Raw genomic sequence first — 19,523 nt, 5'->3', positions numbered from 1 at the left:
TGCCAGCTTGTTCCCCACCCTTCCCTAAATGATAACCAGTGAAGTATTACCAGTTTTCAATATGTAAACAGTTAAATGTTTAACCATTTACATCCCTACAATGAAGGGTAAGGCACAAGTAAGCTAAAGATGTATCTAATTTTTGTGGGCTCCTTTGCAATTGCACCTTCTCATTTTTTTTCCCTTTTTTTGTTAACTTCTAAGGATTTAAGTAGAAACTTGGAGCCGGTACTAAGATTACAATTCAGTTCAGAGAAGACATTCATTGTGTTAGAAATTATGTGAGACTGTGTGAATATGGTTAAAACTGGCATTGATATGGAAGGCAGAATGGATAAGAAGATTGGACTTGAGGGGGTGGCATTAATTCAAGGCCAAGCGATCAAGGACAAGAAGTTTCAATTTGCAGCAGAAAGTCAATTGGTGAAGGGATCCTAGCTGCATGGAAGAGTGGCGTAAAATGGGTAAACCTGAGGATCTTAGCTGTGTGTTGTATTGAATGAAAATGTTTGAATGTTGGAAGATGAATGAGAAGGTGATGCAGTATCCCTTAACAAGGTGGGAACAAGATTTCCAGCAAGTATGGGTAGGAAAAAGAAATGAGATTTTAGAAATGGTTATAAATCAAGTGGTTAGAGCTAAAGGCAGTTTGGGTTTATAAGGTTATAGGAGAAGGAGTCTAAAACGCCCAAGTTTTCTTGCCTGAATAAACAGGGTGCTAGTGATGTCAGATAGGATCATAGGAGAAAGGACTTGTTCAGATGCTTATGTACCTATCCTGAGATGTCTGGATTGCACAGAGGGAAGATATGGCTAGCCAGTTAAGTTGTGAGTCCTTGATGTAAAAATAGTTGTTGAAGATGCATATATGGATACAGTGTTGCCATCTAGAAAAGGTATGAAGTTAGAGGAGGGATTCCAAGACCTGGGCCCAGTAAGAAATGTATGCCTTAAGGGGAAGAGGATCCACTAAAACAAGTACAGTGGCCCCCTAAAGGAGTCATGGGAGAAGACAAACTTTCCAGAAAGTGTCGCTGGCAAAGTTGGGGAGAACATGTACAAAAAAAAAAAGTGAACTAAAATTTGGCCATGAGGAGCTTAGTTTGTTAGTCATTGGTAAGATCTGTTAATACGGCGATCTGAAGCCAGATTGACAGGGAGATGAATTTGAAGTCTGTATTTTTGTAGTTGGCTTGCTTGAGTTGGTGTGAATAGAAGGAGAAACATAGGACTCAAAAATGAGTTGGACGGGTGAAGTAAAAAGCAGATTTTTTTTTTTTTTGAGGATGAAAATATGGGCATGTTTGTATTTAGAGAGAGAGGGATTTTTTTATTATTGTTAAGCATGTCTGGTATTCAGCTGTATGAACCTTGTTGGTACTGATGAGTAGAAAAATGGGGTAAGTGTTTGAGAGGGGGTTTTAGCTTTTTATTTTAAAAAAACAAACATGTATATGCAATATAGTTTTATACATGAGCAGTTCTTCCCTTTGAAGCTGATTGCAGATGCATAACTGGGTCACTTTGGCTATAAAAGTTTGATATTTGGTGTTAAGTCTTAATTTTACTTCAAAGACTTTCTTTCATAGCTAAGAATCAGACCTATAAAATTCATTTACAAGAAGCTATTTTTAAGGCCAGTTTCTTGACAGTGCTCATGAAGTCTAGCTTCATATTGCCAAGACTTAAATAACTATGAAACATGACAAACATTTTACAATGAATATTATAACATTTCAAAATAGTACTCCTTGAGGTGTATTTTTGTCCAATTTACAGTGGTATGCAAGTAGAATAGCTTGGAGGTGCTTCATAACAACATTTATGTTTCATACATAACTTCTTTGCAATAATCTCCATTCTTTTCTCATGTAGGAAACATATGAGAATATTCCAGGCCAGTCTAAGATCACATTCCTTTTACAAGCAATCCGGAATACTGCTGCTGCTGAGGAGGTATGCTTTAAGAATATTTTTATTTTACAAAAACCTCTGAAGACTGTGCAAGGTGTTTAGAACAGAGTCATCCTATATTTATAGCACACTTGAAGGGATGGATTTTTTTATTCTCAGGTGTTTCAGTGTAAGGAAGTTTTTGTTAGAAGTGCGCCGGTACATTCGTCCGTATCGTATCGGCACCAATAAAAGGAAAAATTGACATTGTTGGCAGTGGGCTTCTTTTTGGCTGATGTGGCTGATAGAGTCACTGGTAAATGCCACGTGTGGAGTGCAGCCTGGCAGCTTGGAGAGCAGTGTCTGGCCAATAAATCTGTTGGAGGGAGGAAAGAGGTGTGGGGGGTCAGATTGAGGCCCCTGCTGTGAGGGAGGGAGTGGGGCTAAGGCAGGTACTACTCAGCTAGGGTGGGGTGGGGCACAGGATGGAGCCGGCAACTCTTCCAGGGGGCGGGAGGGGTGCCTGCCTGGGGGTGCATGTAGCAACAAGAGCCACTCCTCCAGGCCCCCCTAGGTGAGCTGCTAGCTCTGGTCCTGTGCACTGCCGTCATGGGGTGCCACCTCACCGTGGGGGCCTCGGTCTGCCCCTTCCCACCCCCACGCCCCTTCTCCCCAACGGATTTACTAGCCAAATGCCGTTCTCCAAGCTGCCAGGCTGCATATCGGATCAATATCAGCCCAAAAAAATCTTTATTGGTGCACCCCTAGTTTTTATATACAATTAAATTTTTTGTCAGATGTTAGGTTTGAGTTTTCTAGTTACTCTTTGTTTTAGGTCAGTATTACAGTGACTGTTCATACCAACTTTGTTTCCAACATAAGTTGTCAAATTGTGTGTCCTTTTCCTATTAAAGCTTTATTCATAATATTTATTACATTAATATATAATACATGTATATTGCTGTGGTGTCATAAAGCTATGATTTGATCATTTAACTTTTAATTCATATGTATTTTGTGCCCTAATGAGACATTTGCTGTACTTAATGAAACCCTGACATTATTACACAAATTGTAGAGCAGCCATAGCGCTATTGAAACTGATCTGTATAGTAAATGTGGAAAGCTTACAAAATGTATTCCTTAGGTATTCCCATTTAAAAGTTCTAGCATGTTGCCAAACTAGTTCGCAATTCAAATGTTACAAAGTTTAAGAACTACTCTTCCTTTCGCATTCAGTTGGATAGAAAGCTACGGATCAATCAGACTATCAAGCAACTCAAAATCCTTTTAGAAATGGGAAAGTTTGGGGGGTTTTATTATTTTTCAAATCCTAAAACTTTTAATTGGAAAGTTTTATATTATTGAATTATGAGAGGATCTATAGTTTTAGAACCCCTTATTAATCATAGCAAAACAAGACTAAAAGGGACTTCAGGGTGTCATGTGATTCTGCTTTCTAGGTAATCTCTTCCAGTATATGACCACACTCAAAGTTGGAAAATTCTTACTATCCAATTTAGCCTCCAACAAGGCTAAATACCGGAAGAGAAATACAAAAGCACTGTTCCCCTCTGGTCAGGCTATAATGCACTTCATTAATGTTGAAGGAGGGGGACAGGATGAGATGGGGGGCATAGCTTTGAAGTCCAGCAACAATATTTAATAATACTGATACTCTTCAAAGTGCCAAACACCTTCTATTAACAAGTTCCCACAGGATTGTTAGCAGTTAGCTGTGTAAGAGTGTGGGTTCTTAAGCTGGGTTTGCTTAAAGTAGTTGACTCAGGATGTGATTCCACAGTTCTGAAAACTAGTACCTCTAATATAAATGTATAAAAGTCAGAAGCAGTATGGTACCTTGCAGTCCCATTCTTGATGTTGACTTGGTCCCTGGACTCATGCAGGAATTGGTAGAAACATTATGTTGCTTATACTCTGAGTTGACACCAAAGAAATCACACTTGACTGTATTCTCCATGTTGTTTTTAGAACAGATGGCAATGAGCTGTATTTTGGCAAAAAAATCGGTGTTTTTGAATTGCAGGATATGTGGAATTGCTCCATTGACTTGTTATATAGCTTTGAGCAAGTCATAGAGCTTTTCTCTACCTGCAAAATAAGAATTGCTGCTCTAAGGGGTTTTTGAAGATTAATAAACATTTGTGCAGAGCTTTGAAGAGAGAAACCATTAAGAGGTGAACATTTCTGATCTAGGAATAGTTTTAGGCAGTAGTTTTATTGTTCAAACTTTATAGTGAAACACATGTTTCTATAACTGTTAAATTGTAATTTTTAGGTGTTTAACTTTTAAACACAAATTATAGCTAGAAAATTAAAATTAATCTGATAATGAAAAAGTGCTGCATCATTCTTGGAAGGATATCTGAATTTTTTTTATCTGCAGACTTTCTTTTAAATTCAGTTTCTTACAAAATCCATATTTATTTTTCATTTTATGTTTTAAAAAATTGTCTTGATTTTTCTTTTCATAGTAGATGTTTATTTAAAGGGTCTTCTACTTTACAATGTGCACACTATCAAATGTACTCAGGTTCACCCTACTCCTGTCCCCATTGCCCCTCCCCACCCAATGTATGAGTGTGCCAGTTTCCTTTTTAAAGTTTGATTCTGCTGCTATAGATAATTGCTAACTCCTTACAGGGTTGGGGCTGAATATTTCATAACTCATCCTCCTTGTTGTGCATTCTGTCTCTAAGAGTGCAATTTCCTACCTGTTGAAACCATAATCTATGAAAACTTGCTCTTCAGGCAGGATCTATGTCATAATCCTGCCTATGGAGCCAGTAGATCCAGTTATGGATTCTATGGATGTTTTCCTTTTCAGAACATGGATGGAGTTATGAAATATACACCCTCTTTGGGGTTCTCAGCAGACCCTCATGAAAGTAGTTCCTGTCTGTATCTGGAGTGGATTCTGCCTTTTTGCACAAATGAGTGAGTAATATAGTAACTCACTAATTATATTACAGGAGTCCCATAGCACCCATGTACATAGTATCTTATCTGAACTAGTATGGGGTAGAACATGAACTGGCACTTGAGACCTCAGGGTTTCTTAGTTCATTACTGACAACAGGATCACCCTGAGTAAGTCGTTTTGCTCCTTATGCTTCAGTTTTTCTCACTGTAAAGTGAGAGTAATAGCTTATTTATAAAGTAAGGTTCTTTATGAATAGCTCCTTATCAAATCTAGGTGTCTTTGTCTTAGTATCTCTGGCTCCATTTTCACCATAATATACTTTAGCATTTTATTAATAAAATTAGATATGCACAATGGGAAATTACATACTAAAAAAATCTGCTTCCTCAAATCCCAAAGCCATTGAGCCCTTAGTCCTGTAGATCTTTTGGGAGTAATTCTGCCACCTGTGAAGAAATGTATAGCTTTTCTATTGTTTCTTGGGGTATTTGAGGTTCCTTTTACAATATTGTTGTAAATTGTTTAGTAAATTATAAAATTTCTTCAACCAATTTTTGTTTATTATTGGTAATTTCATATAGATGTCAAGGCTAGAACTTGACACATCTACACTAGTTTAATTAATGTAACTTTTATACACTGGTTTAAATGATACCAGGATCCTGAATGGACAGACAGGCAACTATCTGAGAGTAGCTGCTTGCAATGGGTACTTTTACTGTATTTTGCCAGTAGGTTAGGAAGCATGGAATCATCTGTCCCTGTGTCTTACCCAGGCACAAAGTGGACAGATGACTTCTACCCTATTTTTACTACAGATTTCTCCTACTCTGCATTCAAGGCACGTTCATCTATGTAGTGTTTGTCTCCTGCTTCTTATTTCCGCAGATATAAAGGTTGATGTAGAAGTGTATACGTATCTAAATTCTGAGCCATAGTTTGGCTTAGCAAGATTCAATTATTGGTAAACATTGATAAATGTCCATTTTGCCTCAGACCAATGAGAAGATATTTCTATCATTAATAATCAAAACTTATAGAAAGGGGACATAAGAAATATGATGGCTGATGGAGTATATAATGGCAGGGGAAGCAGACCTACAAAACCATGCTGACTGTAGTTTGGACTACAAATCCCAGAAACCCCAGGGGACTGGGAACAAAGGAAGAGGATGTGACAAAACACGAGGGAGCTATGGGTGAGCAGAGCCAGGACTGATTGCTGCTCAGCTGACAAATTCTACAGTAGTTACTTTTTTTTTTTTTTTTGTCATTGGGGTGTGAGGGCAGACAATTTTCAGGATTGCACAAAATTTAAATAGATAAAAATCAAAATAAATGCTTAAAAATTAAACATTGATATCTGTCAATAAGATTTAAAAAACAAAAATTAAATTCTGCTAAGCCTAGTCATAGTACATACCTAAAGATAGGGATGTCTCTAACAATCTTAGACAAATTGTTTTTACTTTTCAGGATATTAACCTTGGTTCCTTCATAATTTTTGGGCCTGTTGTCTGCACCTCTAAAGGTCATGCAATACTATATAAATTCAAGTATTCATTTGAATTTATATTTTGATATATTTGCAAGCAAGGGGGTATAGAGGATTGTAGTGAGTTTTACCATGGTGCTTTGCAGTTTGGAGGATAACACTTAGGTTTTCGTTCTTTAAAAAAAAAAAAAAAAAAAAAGAGCTATGAAAAATATTGATACATTAAGACAGCACTCCATTATAGGTATATATCAATTGACAGGGGTGGGGGCTCTCCTCCATCTGAAGTCTTTTTTTTTTTCCTGCATTAATTCAAGAAAGAGTACAGTTATTTCAGCAAAAATATAATAATTAAAAAGAACAGGCTTTAGGTTTACTTTGTTTAACCTTAAATCAAATGCCAGTATGTTTACATACTTACAGAATCTCTTTGAGAAACATGGATCCTTTTCCTGTTCACTAAATCTCAAACACGTGAATTATATTAGCAAAGGAGGAGAAGAAAAAGTACCCTCAAAGAAATATATGGCATTCTCTTCAGAAATGATGGAAATGGTCAAGTCTGGAGCAGTTTTTAAAAATGGTTCTAAAACAGTCTGTCCTTAGTCTTGCCTCAAAGCAACAGAGGAGGATTCAGCTCCAAAAAGTCATAGTACTTAAGACTTCATGCCAATTATTAAAATTAAAATATTCAGTGATACTTAAATATTCAGTGATTTAAAGAAAGATCATTTTAATTCCGTCTTCTGACTAACTTCCTGGTATACATTCATTTAATGGCATAATGGGATCCCACTGATCAGGCCCGATCAATCCCATGGGATCAGGGATCAAATTCTAGTTGTGCCATTACTGTTTGTCAGTGCAGGGAGATCCTAAGATCGTAGTCATGGGCTTTCCCTGCGCTAGTATTTTGAAAATAGTCTGTAGGTTCAGCAGGTGCCAGCCATCAGCTCTGACTTCCAGGAACACAGTGGGGACCTTGAACTGGCTCCGGTGGGTTCTGGGGATGGAGCCAACAATCTGCTGATAAATGGGTCCTGATCCAGTCCAGACCCCAGATGAAATCCCCAGTATGATGACCTGGAAATCAACTGATTGTCAGCCCTGGCTTGGATGGCTCCAGGTCCAGCTGGAGAGCAGGGCTGTCTGGACCAAGCCAACCATCAAGCTGATTGTCAAAAACCTGTGCCTGGCAGTTCTGGCCAGGCTGGTGAGCATAGGAACGAGGCTCCCCAGCAAAGGAGACAGAGGACTTTAAAGTACTTTGAAATGCATAGATTTGACTCTGATTAGTCACTTACCCTTTTTTGTGCCTAGTTTGTTCATGCAGTAACATGGAATGCAAGCACTGTAAAAAATAATCATGGGACTAAAAGCTACAAATATGCACAAGGGGATTCAGGGAAGCATCAGTACCTAACGGCATCTCTTTTAGATTAATTAGGTCACTTTCATGTCTCCTTTCCGAAATCAAATGCATAGTTATGTATGAAAGTGTAGTAATCTGTTAGGATAGGACTATAATGTCTTGTTTGTTCAAGTGTTTTCTCAATAAAGCATTGAAATGTATGCAATTCTAATAGGCTAGACAAATGGCAGCTGTCCTTCTACGACGTCTCTTGTCTTCTGCGTTTGAAGAAGTCTATCCAGCTCTTCCGCCTGATGTCCAGATTGCCATCAAAAGTGAATTGCTATTGATTATTCAGATGGAAACCCAGTCTGGTATGAGGAAAAAAATCTGTGATATCGTTGCTGAGCTGGCCAGGAATTTAATAGGTATGTGTGTACCATGACTTGCATGTACATGTTATCGCTATGCAAGATTCTGTTTGTATTTTGTTTCCTGCTTTAATGTAGACCCTAGCATTTTGTTGCTGTATCTACCCAAATGATCAGGAAAGAAAAAAAAAATAAGTCTATAAAAATGTTTACACACTTATAATAATATTGCAGCTTTTAAAAGTGTGTGTGTGTGTGTTAAATAGATATAGATTAGAGGTACACTGATACCTCAGTCCAATACCAGATCGGCACCAATATAAAAAAATTGACTATATCAGAAATTGACCTAATTTGGCTGATTAAATGCCCATGTGCGCGCACAGCCGCAACACAGCGCTCAAGAGCAGCAAGCAGCACAGCTGGAGGCGGCTCTCCAAGCTGCTGGGCTAAGTCCTTTGTGGTGAAAGAGGATGGGGAGGGGGGGGGCAGATCAGTGTCCCCATGGTGAGGAGTGGGGCTGGGATAGGCGCTGACCAGCCAGGGCAGGGCGGGCACGAGACAGTTGGGGTTTGTCCAGGGGGTGTGGGGAGGGGAGAGGCGGCTCCTGCTGCTCCTTGTCTGGGAGGGCACGGGGGCATGTGCCCCCAGATCTGCATTGGGCGAGCTAGGTGGGCTGCAGCTACAGGCTGGGGCCAGAGGCCGTGCTCTCAGCACCACTGGTGCCTGCTCCGACCACAGCGCATCCCACAGCTGCAGCCCGCCCAGCCTACCCCATCCTGTGCAGATCCAGAGGCATACCTCCCTCTACCCCCATGTCCTCCCAGATGAGTGGCAGGAGTCGCCGGACAAGCCACTCCAGGACCACTGGCACGCAACAATGGGAGCTGCTACCCCCTTCCTGTGCCCCTGGATGAGCTGTGGCTCCATCCCCTGCCCCACCCTGGCTGGGCAATGCCTACCCCAGGCCCAGCCCCACTCCTCCCTCACTGCGGGGGGGGGCATTGATCTGTGCCCCCACGCCCCTTCCTTCCCCCCTCCTTTCACCACAACAGACTTAACAGCTACACACAGCTATATCAGAAATCAGATCTGTATCAGCTGATATGCCTCCTTAAAAATCAGCTATTGGTATCGGCCTCCAAAATCTCTGCTGGAGCACCCCTAATATGTATCTGTCGTACTTCATCTTCCATTAACTTATTTGGAGTTAAATAGGATTTTCTTAAATCTTGTACAGTTGATCTGGGTGTACTAGAAAATAGTGTTGTAGAACAGCTTTGGAACTTAATCTGTGGATAATTTTATAAGTGAATAGAGAAATCTTTTGTCCAAATGCCTCCTCTGCTTCTTTAGTTATACTTTTCTTACCTTTCTGGAATATTTTCTTTTATTGTCTTAAATCTTCTATGTAACTGGCTGGAATTACTTGGAAAGGTGTACATCTAGAAGCAATTATAGTAATAACAATGCTGTTACCTTCATATGTAACATCTCCCAAAACTGCATTTGTGGGGAAAAAGCCAGCATATTTTTGTTTATACTGGAAACTTTTTTTTTCTTTTCCTAGATGAAGATGGCAACAACCAGTGGCCAGAAGGTCTGAAATTCCTATTTGACTCTGTCAGCTCTCAGAATATGGGACTGCGTGAGGCTGCTCTGCATATTTTCTGGTAAACTTCAGGATTTCAGTTAGTGTACTTCAGCATTTAGCTAAATCAAGTATTTAACAAGTGCAAGAGAAGAGAAACTGTCTAGCTATAACTAGCTGTTCTGTGCTTTTTTCTTTTTATTATGAAATATGATATTTTAATTAGCTTTCAGAAAACAGGTGGCATTTTGATCTTGACTTCTTCAGTACTACCTAAAATTCCATTTGTAGTCTGTTTTCTCCCAGTCCCTTCCCCTGGGCCTGCAAATGGCTTAAAATCAGTTTTACAAATCTTTGTTTTTGGTTTTGTTTTGTTTTGTTTTGTTTTTAACTGTCTTTAGGAACTTTCCTGGGATTTTTGGGAATCAGCAGCAACACTATTTGGAGGTCATTAAACGGATGTTGGTTCAGTGCATGCAAGATCAGGACCATCCAACGGTAATTTGTTGCCTCTAAAAAGACAAAATAAGCATAAGGACTGGTGGTATGATGATTAGGGTTGCTAGCTTGGGAGACTGGGGGTGTAGGTTCAATTCCCTGTTGTCATAGGCTTCCTTAGCAATCTCTGGCTAGTTACTTGGCCTATTACTTTGATTGTTTGTGAAAACTTTACCTTTAATCTTTTTTTCTGATTTCCATGCAAAGAAAAGCTAAAGCTTAGTCATTCTTATTTTAGCTCTACTGTGACAAGTATTCGCATTTAGTTTAGAAACACTGTCAAACATAAACATGCCCAAATATCTATCTTGTTACTCTAAATTTAAACTTCTTCCCCCTCTTTTTAGATCAGGATGCTGTCTGCTCGGGCCGCAGCTGCATTTGTACTTGCTAATGAACACAATCTGCCTCTTCTTAAACACTTTGCAGACTTACTACCGGGAATCTTGCAGGTAAGAGAGAACGCAGAAGGGGCCTCATAGCCTCACTGCTTATTGTATTTACTCAAATATAAGGTCTTCTGGAACCCTGAATAGAAGATGTACCCATGCTGGGTATCCTGAGGGATACCCGGCACGGGTTTGTTGCATCTGGGTCTTGCTTGACCAATCTTATTTCCTTTTACGACCAGGTGACCTATCACCTGGGCAAGGGGGAAAGAGATTGATGTCCTATATCTTGACTATAAAAAAGCCTTCGATCTGGTATCCTATGATCACCTCTTGGCAAAACTGGCTAACTGGCCTTGACTTCACTGCGATCTGCTGGCTGGGGAACTGGCTCCGCGGCAGGACCCAGAGGGTGGTGGTTGATGGAAGTCAATTGTCGTGGTGCACTGTGACCAGTGGGGTCCCTCAGGGCTCTGTCCTAGGGCCCTTACTTTTTAACACCTTCATCAATGATGTAGACCGTAGTGTCAGAAGCGGGCTGGCCAAGTTTGCCAACGATACCAAACTCTGGAGTAAAGCATCTACACCTGAGGACAGGAGGGTGATCCAGGCAGATCTTGACAGGCTCATGAAATGGGCAGACGAGAACCTGATGGTGTTTAACACCGAAAAATGCAAGGTTCTCCACCTTGGGAGGGAACACCTGCAGCATGCTTATAGGTTCAGCAGTGCTATGCTGGTTAGCACTACAGATGAAAGGGACTTGGGGGTCATGATTGACCACAAGATGAACATGAGCCTTCAATGTGATGTTGCGGCTAGTAAAGCGAGCAAAATGCTGGCTTGCATAGATGCTTCTCAACCAAATCCCAGACGTCATTCTCCCATTGTACTCGGCCTTGGTGAGGCCGCAGCTGGAGTTCTGCGTCCAGTTTTGGGCTCCACAATTCAAAACGGATGTGGAGAAGCTTGAGAGATTGCAGAGGAGAGCCACGCGCATGATCAGAGGTCAGGAAGACAGACCTTATGATGACAGGCTGAGAGCTAATGGGGTGCTTTAGCCTGGAAAAATGCAGGCTCAGGCGATCTGGTGGCCACCTATAAGTTTATTAGGGGTGTTCAACAGGATCTGGGGGAACGTCTGTTCACCAGAGCGCCCCAAGGGATGACGAGATCGAATGGTCACAAACTCCTTCAGGACCGTTTCAGGCTGGACATAAGAACTTCTTTACTGTCCGAGCCTCCAAGGTTTGGAATAGACTGCCGCTGGAGGTGGTTCAAGCACCCACTTTGAACGCCTTCAAGACACTTTTGGATGCTTATCTTGCTGGGATCCTACGATCCCTGCTGACTTCCTGCCCCTGGGCAGGGGGCTGGACTCAATGATCCTCTGGGGTCCCTTCTACCCTGAATGTCTATGAAACCCTTAATAATTAGATTCTGTACCTGGAAAAATTGTTATGATTTTCTAGTTATAGAATCTAATTATTGCACATTTGCCTTTTGAATTTGTCCCCTGCCCACGGCTACGGCAGGGAAGATAAATCTAGAGGATCAGGTTGTCCTCTGTCCCCGCCTCCTTCTCTCCCTCCCCCTTACCCCACTTTACTGTGACACCAAGCTCTCCCTGAGCACATGGAAGTGAAGGATAAATTTAAAATCACTGACCTTGAAATAAACATAGCTGTAGTAATTTGTATGTAGGGAAATTGCCACAGGTACCCATAGACTTGTTTCATCTGGAATTGATGCATTTCACCTTTTTTCAAAAAAAAAAAACCAAACTGATGAAAGTTTTAGTGCAGGTACTTAATAAACGCACTTTTAAGCAACATTTTTGTACGAGATTATAGTACAAATTGTGTGATATTAGTCCAAAGCCAAAGGGCTTCTGATTTACCATGTAGTTGATTGGGCTGGGTTGTATTTGAGGAAATACTGCATGTTGGTTCTGGATAAGCAGTTAGTTTGTAAATGCCTCTAGTAGTCTGAATCGTTTCCATTTTCTACCCAACCAAAACCCCTGGTTCCATTTTCTATGGCAGTTATGAGAACTGTTTCTGGGAGGTTTAGGTCTTATTTTTTTTTCTCCTGAACCTCTTCCAATTTTATCAAATTGTTCAAGATTGTTCAATTGTTTTATCAAAGTGTTCGAATAACAAAGTTATTCGAACAGTTCGATACTATTCACACAGTTATTCACAGTTCAACAAGGAGAAATGCAAAGTGCTGCACCTAGGGAGGAAAAATGTCCAGCACACCTACAGCCTAGGGAATGACCTGCTGGGTAGCACAGAAGTGGAAAGGGATCTGGAGTCCTAGTGGACTCCAAGATGAACATGAGTTGGCAGTGTGAGGAAGCAATCAGAAAAGCCAATGGCACTTTATAGTGCATCAGCAGATGCATGACGAATAGGTCCAAGGAGGTGATACTTCCCCTCTATTGGGCGCTGGTCAGACCGCAGTTGGAGTACTGCGTGCAATTCTGGGCGCCACAATTCAAGAGGGATGCGGATAACCTGGAGAGGGTCCAGAGAAGGGCCACTCGTATGGTTAAGGGCCTGCAGACCAAGCCCTACAATGAGAGACTAGAGAAACTGGACCTTTTCAGCTCCGCAAGAGAAGGTTGAGAGGCGACCTTGTGGCTGCCTATAAGTTCCTCACGGGGGCACAGAAGGGAATTGGTGAGTATTTATTCACCAAGGCGCCCCCCGGGGGTTACAAGAAGTAATGGCCACAAGCTAGCAGAGAGCAGATTTAGATTGGACATTTGGAGGAACTTCTTCACAGTTCGAGTGGCCAAGGTCTGGAACGGGCTCCCAAGGGAGGTGGTGCTCTCCCCTACCCTGGGGGTCTTCAAGAGGAGGTTAGATAACCATCTAGCTGGGATCATCCAGACCCAGCACTCTTTCCTGCCTATGCAGGGGGTCGGACTTGATGATCTTTTGAGGTCCCTTCCGACCCTAACATCTATGAATATGGCTGTGTCCGTCTCTTCTTTTGAAAACAACTGATTAAATAATAGGTTCCAAGACTGAACTGGCTTACATAAATATAACAAATTGTGTAAAAAAAAAAAAAAAAAAAAAAAATACACAGTGTGTGTGTGTGTGTGTGTGTGTGTGTGTATGTATATATATATGTATGTGTGTGTGTGTGTGTGTGTGTATCTTTAGATTTTTATGTATATGTATACACACCACATGAAGTGTGTCATTTTATAACTCGCTGTTTTAAATTATAATGGTACCTTTCTAAAGGGAAAATTAAGTTTCAGAGCCTTTCCTGGTATGTCTGAATAGAAGAGTTCTTTTAATTGTGTTAGTGGAAGGGATTGATAAAATTGTAATGAGTAAATCAACATTCTTAAATCGGGAAGTCTGGATAGCTTGAAACAAGGATTTAAAGATGTTGGTGAGATCTACCCTGCTAATAAATTTAAAGATAGCAGAGACGTTGCAGAAGGTTGGATGGCTTTTAATATTGATGTATTGGTGAATAAATAAATAGGGTCAGAAAATATAAATATAATTAGAGGTTGACTAGTCTGAAATCAGTCCTCAGCAATAACATGAAAAACCTGATTATCATATGGTAGTCAGTGAACAGAGAGTTAAAAGATGCAACTGTAATGCTAGTTGATATGACTTTATGGGGGGGGGCAGGTCTTTCCACCCTAATTTGGGAGATGGGGTGTCTTTTATTTTTGTGTTGTTTTTTTCTTAATGAGAAAAGTTTTAACTTCAAGTAATGCAGTGTATGTAAAGATCTGCAAGGCATTTTACTTGGTATCCAATTAATTTCTGCTTTAAAACACCCCAGTATTAAGTAGTTAAGTCAGGGGTTGGCAACACCTGGCACATGGCATGTGAGGCCATTTTTGCTCAGCATGCCACAGCTCTGGGTAGCTGCTGGAGCCCAGGCTGCTCCCAGCAGGGCTTGTAGCATCTCAGATGTCTGTTGGGAGCAGACCAGACTCCCAGCTGGCAGCAGCTACCCAGAGCTGGGGTTGGTTGCAGCCAGGAGGCTACAAACAGCTGTGCCGGGCTCCACAACTCTGACATCAGCTCCATGCTGGCGGTGACTGTTCATGTACCTCCGGACGGGCTGTGGGGCAGCACAGCCCTCCCCGAGGTGCACGCGCAGTTGCCACCAGCACAGAGCTGTGGAGCCCGGCACAGCTGTTTGCAGCCTGCTTGCTGCAGCTACCCAGAGCCAAGACTGGCAACAAACAGCTGTACTGGGCTCCAGAGCCCAGTCACCAGCTCTGTGCCAAGAATGGGGGAGAGACCAGGGTTGTGCTGCCTTAGGCCCCTCTGCCACTGCCCGCTCCGACCATGCAGGTGCATGCGCTGGTATGGAGCTGATGCCTGGGCTCCAGAGCCCGGCACAGTTTTTTGCGGCCTCCTGGCTGCTGCCGGCCCCAGCTCTGTGTAGCTGCTGCCAGCCACAGAGCCCGGGCTGGGGAGCACGAGGCAGCAGGGCTGGCGGGGCAGGGGCTTTGGATGGGGGGTGCAGGGCAGGGGGCAGGGGCTTTGGGTGGGGGGCAAGGGGCACATGCAGGGCATCCTGCCATGTACCCCCTGCCCTCATCTTGTTTTTCTGGCATGCCAGCGCTCCAGCACCTTTCAAGGTAGGCATTGTGGGGGTTTTCGGCACTCCGACCAAAAAGCCTTGCCTACCCCTGAGTTAAGTGCACTAAAATTGGCTGAGTTGAAATCAGCTGTTAATAGGGAATTGTAAAATGAAGTGTTTCTGCAGTTTTGTCCTAGACGCATTGTTTGGTACTCTTTCCTGTTACCTGGAAAAATAAATTTTACTGCTGCTTATTTATGGATGATGATAAAGATTGACAGGGTAATGGTATAGATTAATTGACTGGGCCTAATATCTTTATTAATATAGTATAATTAAAGACCAAAGATAGAAGCTTTCTCTAGAAAAATGTGTTATAGTGTACAAACTACAGTTCCTGATATACCACTTTAGGAAAGATTTGTCATACCTGGCTGCATAAACAGAAAAGTAATGAGTTGGGAATTAAGGAGGTGATGTTTTAGGTCTCTATGGTGCATTGTTCATAGGAAAATAGGGTTAGAAAGGACCTCATGAGGTTATCTAGTCCAGCTGCCTGCTGAAGGCAGGAGCATCCCTGATTAAACCATCCCAGCCAAGTGTCTGTCTAACCTGCTGTTGAAAATTTCTAGGGATGGAGATTCCACGACTTTAGCCAGTTCTGATGTTTAACCACCCTCATGGTCAAAGTTTCTTCGAATCTCCAACCTATATTTCCTCTGCTGCAGTTTGAGGCCTACTCCTGTATCCCATGGTCACAGAGAATAGTCAATCTCCATCTGCTTTATAATCATCCTTCAGGTATTTGAATATTGTTATAAAATCCCCCCTCAGTCTTCTCCAAACTGATTAATCCTAGTTCTTTGAGTCTTCCCTCATAAGTCATGTTTCTCAGGCTTCTAGCTAGTTTTGTTGCTCTCCTTTGGGTTCTTTCTTATCTATCCACATCTGTCCTGAAGTATGAGGCCCAAAACTGGACATCATACTTCAGCTGAGGCCTTACCAGTACGAAAAAGCTTTTTTGGAGTCATGTGCTGGAGTATTTGATCCAGTCCTGGTGTTAACATGTTAACAAGATGTTGACACATTGGAGAGGGTGTAGAAAAGTGCCACAATTGGGTTGGAAAAAAATTATCCAGGTGTCAGTACCTTTTGGAGACAGGCATAACAAGAACCAGTGGCCGGAAACTGAAACTAAACTGTTCAAATTAAAAATAAAGCTTAAACTACTCAATATATCCACAGGTAAGGCTACTTTTCAAGCAGTTGTTTATCAGATCCATGGATTTTAGTATTAAATGTGCTGCCTAAGCAGATATATTATGCCTAGTTCTTTGGAACAGCTTGTTTTCAGCTATATATTATTTATACAGCTTGTTTTCAGCTGAACCTCATTTAGGCTCCTTACAAATTTATGCAGAGCCCCTTCCCTTTAAGGAGGAGCCTTAAAAAATGGCAGAACCTAGTAAGTTTCAAGGCTTCTAATAATATAGCAGGGACAGCAATTGAGGTGGGTCAGAAGGATTAACTGCCTGTTCCATGTGTTAGACAACTTTTCTGATTTATAGATGTGGGTTAGACTGCAATGTTCTTCATAATTGAAACATGCTGACAAGTGGTAGATTTTTTTTTTTTCTGCAAAGATGCATTTTGATTATATCAGTTATTGGCTTGAAGACCGGTAGCTTGGTGATAGCCCAATGACACAACAGGTCAGAACAAATGTTATAGTGGGGTCTTTGATCTTAATCTCTGAATTGCTAGATTAATTGGAGCTAGACTTTTAAGGGTTCAGAACAAATTCACCTGGCATCTGAGGCTATATTAGATTCCCTTTGGAAGAGATGCTCAACTGCTGGAGTTCTAATATAAAGCTCTTTATAGTAGTCTTCCTGAAAATGAAGCAGACTGGAAGTAAAGAAGATTAGAGCTCTGCTAGGCTTCTGTTTTAAGCTCTTAAAGGAATCTAGAAATATTGTGCTTGTGATAACAGCCCTAGTTTGTTTTTAGGCTATTCAAACTGTAGGGTTTAGTTTTATAGGAACGTTCAGGTAACTAGTTTATGGGAGTGGGAACTATAAGTATAATCTCTGTTCCACAGCAAGCTGAATTGAAATTGTACTAAGATCCTTGCATTCTCCAGTACCTTCATTTAAATGAGAAACTGAAGTTTTTTAAATTAAGTAAATATGAAAACAAGTACTATTTCATATGCATGCAACTGCTTTAAAGTTGAATTCACTATTTTCACTTTTTACCTAGCATCAGTTGCCAATAGGTCGGTGTTAACTTTCACTACGGAGTTTTGCACTGTCCAAAAGATAGTGATGGATATTGAATGATAACATACAATCCAGGGACAAAGTGAGTTTGAGATACATGAGAAAAGGCTCTAAAAACTAGATATTTGGCCTAGAGAAGAGAAGACTGAGGTGGGATTTGATACATCTTCAAATAATTAAAGGGCAGTTACAGAGAGGATGGAGAGGGCTTTTCTAGGACTAGGAGCAACGGCCTCAAGCTGCAGCAGAAGAAATTTAAATTGGAGATTATAAGAAACTTTCTGCCTATAAAGGTAATCAAGCTACCTAGAGAAGCTGTGGAATCTCCGTGCTTGGAAACTTTCAAAATTAGGTTAAACACTTGGCTGGGATGGTTTAGTTATGAATGGTCCTACCTTCAGCAGGGTTTTAACTAGATCACCTTGTGAGGATGCCTTCCTGCCCTGCTTTCTTATGATCCTATGCTACAATGTTTAACAGTTAAACAGCAAAATGTATTAACATTAAGCTACAATGTTTAAATAGTTAATGTTAATACATTTTGTCACTTTTAGGTTTTTGATCTAATGACCCATTTTGATGCATCCTGTTTATACCTCAGAGCTTCTATTTCAGACTGCTTGAATATGTGACGAAAATATTGATTGCCTCTTTATTCATGTTTTCAAGGTTTTCTTTTCTATCTAAGGGATAGAAACAGTTTTAATAGAAGAGTATGGTTCTAGAGTAGGGGTGTCTAGCATGAATTTGCCAGTAGTCCATCAGACTATTGGAGGTTGGGGGAAATGGCTAGTGGGGTATGACTCGTCACAAAATTCAGGGTTCTTGAACCCCAATGCACATGGGCATTGGTGGCAGGGGAGCAAGCAAGGGCTACACGGGTACAGCGCTTGCTTGTCCTGTGTCCACAGGACTTGTTCCTCTGCCTGATCCCAGACTGGCCATAGCTGCTGCTGGCCTCTGGATCCAGCCTGGGCTGACCCCTATCACCCAGATCTCGACTGGGTAAGCTGGACATCCCTGTTTTAGAGCATGGTTTATGGAAAGGGATGGATTTTGTGACCATTGCAACAGAAGTACTAGGTTATAAATAGGAAATTTTAGAGTAGTTGTGGGTGACATTTAGAGTCAGTTGGGGAAAGAATTTTTACACTGTTAAGGTTGATTCTATTAATTGACTAGTAAGAAGGGTTGGAATATCAAATCAATAGAACTTAAAACCTTGTGTCAATATGCTGAATCACATTCCAGCTGACTAGCTAGGCCCTTTAGACTAAATTTTTCAAGTCTCCATACTTAAACTCCTGAATTCTTAGTATGTGCATCTGAATACAGGAGCCTAACTTTTAACAGAAGCAAAGCATCTGGAATGCCAGCTGACTTATATTCCATATGGGTCCTTATTACTTGTGAAAAATAAGCTACTTGTATTTAATGGCCACTGTAAATTTGGACATATAACTTCAGATACCCAGACTTAAAAATAGTAACTTTTGTGTTGCACTATTGTACACCTATTATAAATGTGAGTAAATAGGACTCGCTCTCCCCTTCCCCTGCCATCTTTCAGCAGCTATTAAACAGAGTCAATGGCACAGTACAGATTTATATAGGAATGACCTTTCTTGACTTTTAGTCTGTATTTGAGCCGAGTTTCTCTGCAGTGTTCTGACATTAGCCTTCCATGTTAAGTGAAAGGATTCAAGAGGCAAATATTTTTGTGGTATCTTTTATTGGACCAACTGTGTAGTTAGAGCTGTTCAACCAGCTTTCTCGCATTTGATGTTCTTCCTTGAGTCTGAAGGAGAAGCAGATGCAGGCTGAGCTAAAAACTCTAGGAAAGGCTCCATGCAAATGCAGACAATCTTTTTGAATCAAGGGTGTCAAACATACAGCCTGGGGCCTGGACTCTGCCTGCAAAACTGTTCCACAGGCAATGTGGTGTGTTGCCAGAATGTAGGGGAGTGTGGCCACTGGGGGTGCATGGTCATAGATGGTAGGTGGACAAGTCACTGCTGTGCATATACAGCCTCCATTTGCTCCCTTCCCCTGCTGGCACTGGACCCAGACCACTGCAGCTACTGCTGGTTCCACAGATCTGATGGGAGAGGAGACCCTGCAGGCCAGATCATGC

The 19,523-nt window shown here is 41.4% G+C and overlaps 1 protein-coding gene across 2 annotated transcripts in view; it reads left to right on the top strand.

The window, feature by feature from the left end:
• Positions 1-19,523, top strand: part of IPO5 (importin 5) — a 77,475-nt gene that overhangs the window by 7,712 nt on the left and 50,240 nt on the right. For both annotated transcript variants that reach the window (XR_009459215.1, XM_006272634.4), the window contains exons 2-6: positions 1,876-1,956; positions 7,919-8,111; positions 9,625-9,727; positions 10,047-10,143; positions 10,491-10,595. Coding sequence is in view for 1 of the 2 variants with exons in the window: in XM_006272634.4 (XP_006272696.2) it covers positions 1,876-1,956; positions 7,919-8,111; positions 9,625-9,727; positions 10,047-10,143; positions 10,491-10,595 (579 nt within the window). In the remaining variant the exon portion in view is untranslated. The remainder of the gene's footprint in view (positions 1-1,875; positions 1,957-7,918; positions 8,112-9,624; positions 9,728-10,046; positions 10,144-10,490; positions 10,596-19,523) is intronic.

This window comes from Alligator mississippiensis, chromosome 1 (assembly GCF_030867095.1).
Source record: "Alligator mississippiensis isolate rAllMis1 chromosome 1, rAllMis1, whole genome shotgun sequence".
Classification (NCBI taxonomy): Eukaryota; Metazoa; Chordata; order Crocodylia; family Alligatoridae; genus Alligator; species Alligator mississippiensis.
The sequence above is the reverse complement of the archived record's forward strand: the minus strand, read 5'-3'. Positions and strand labels throughout refer to the sequence as shown.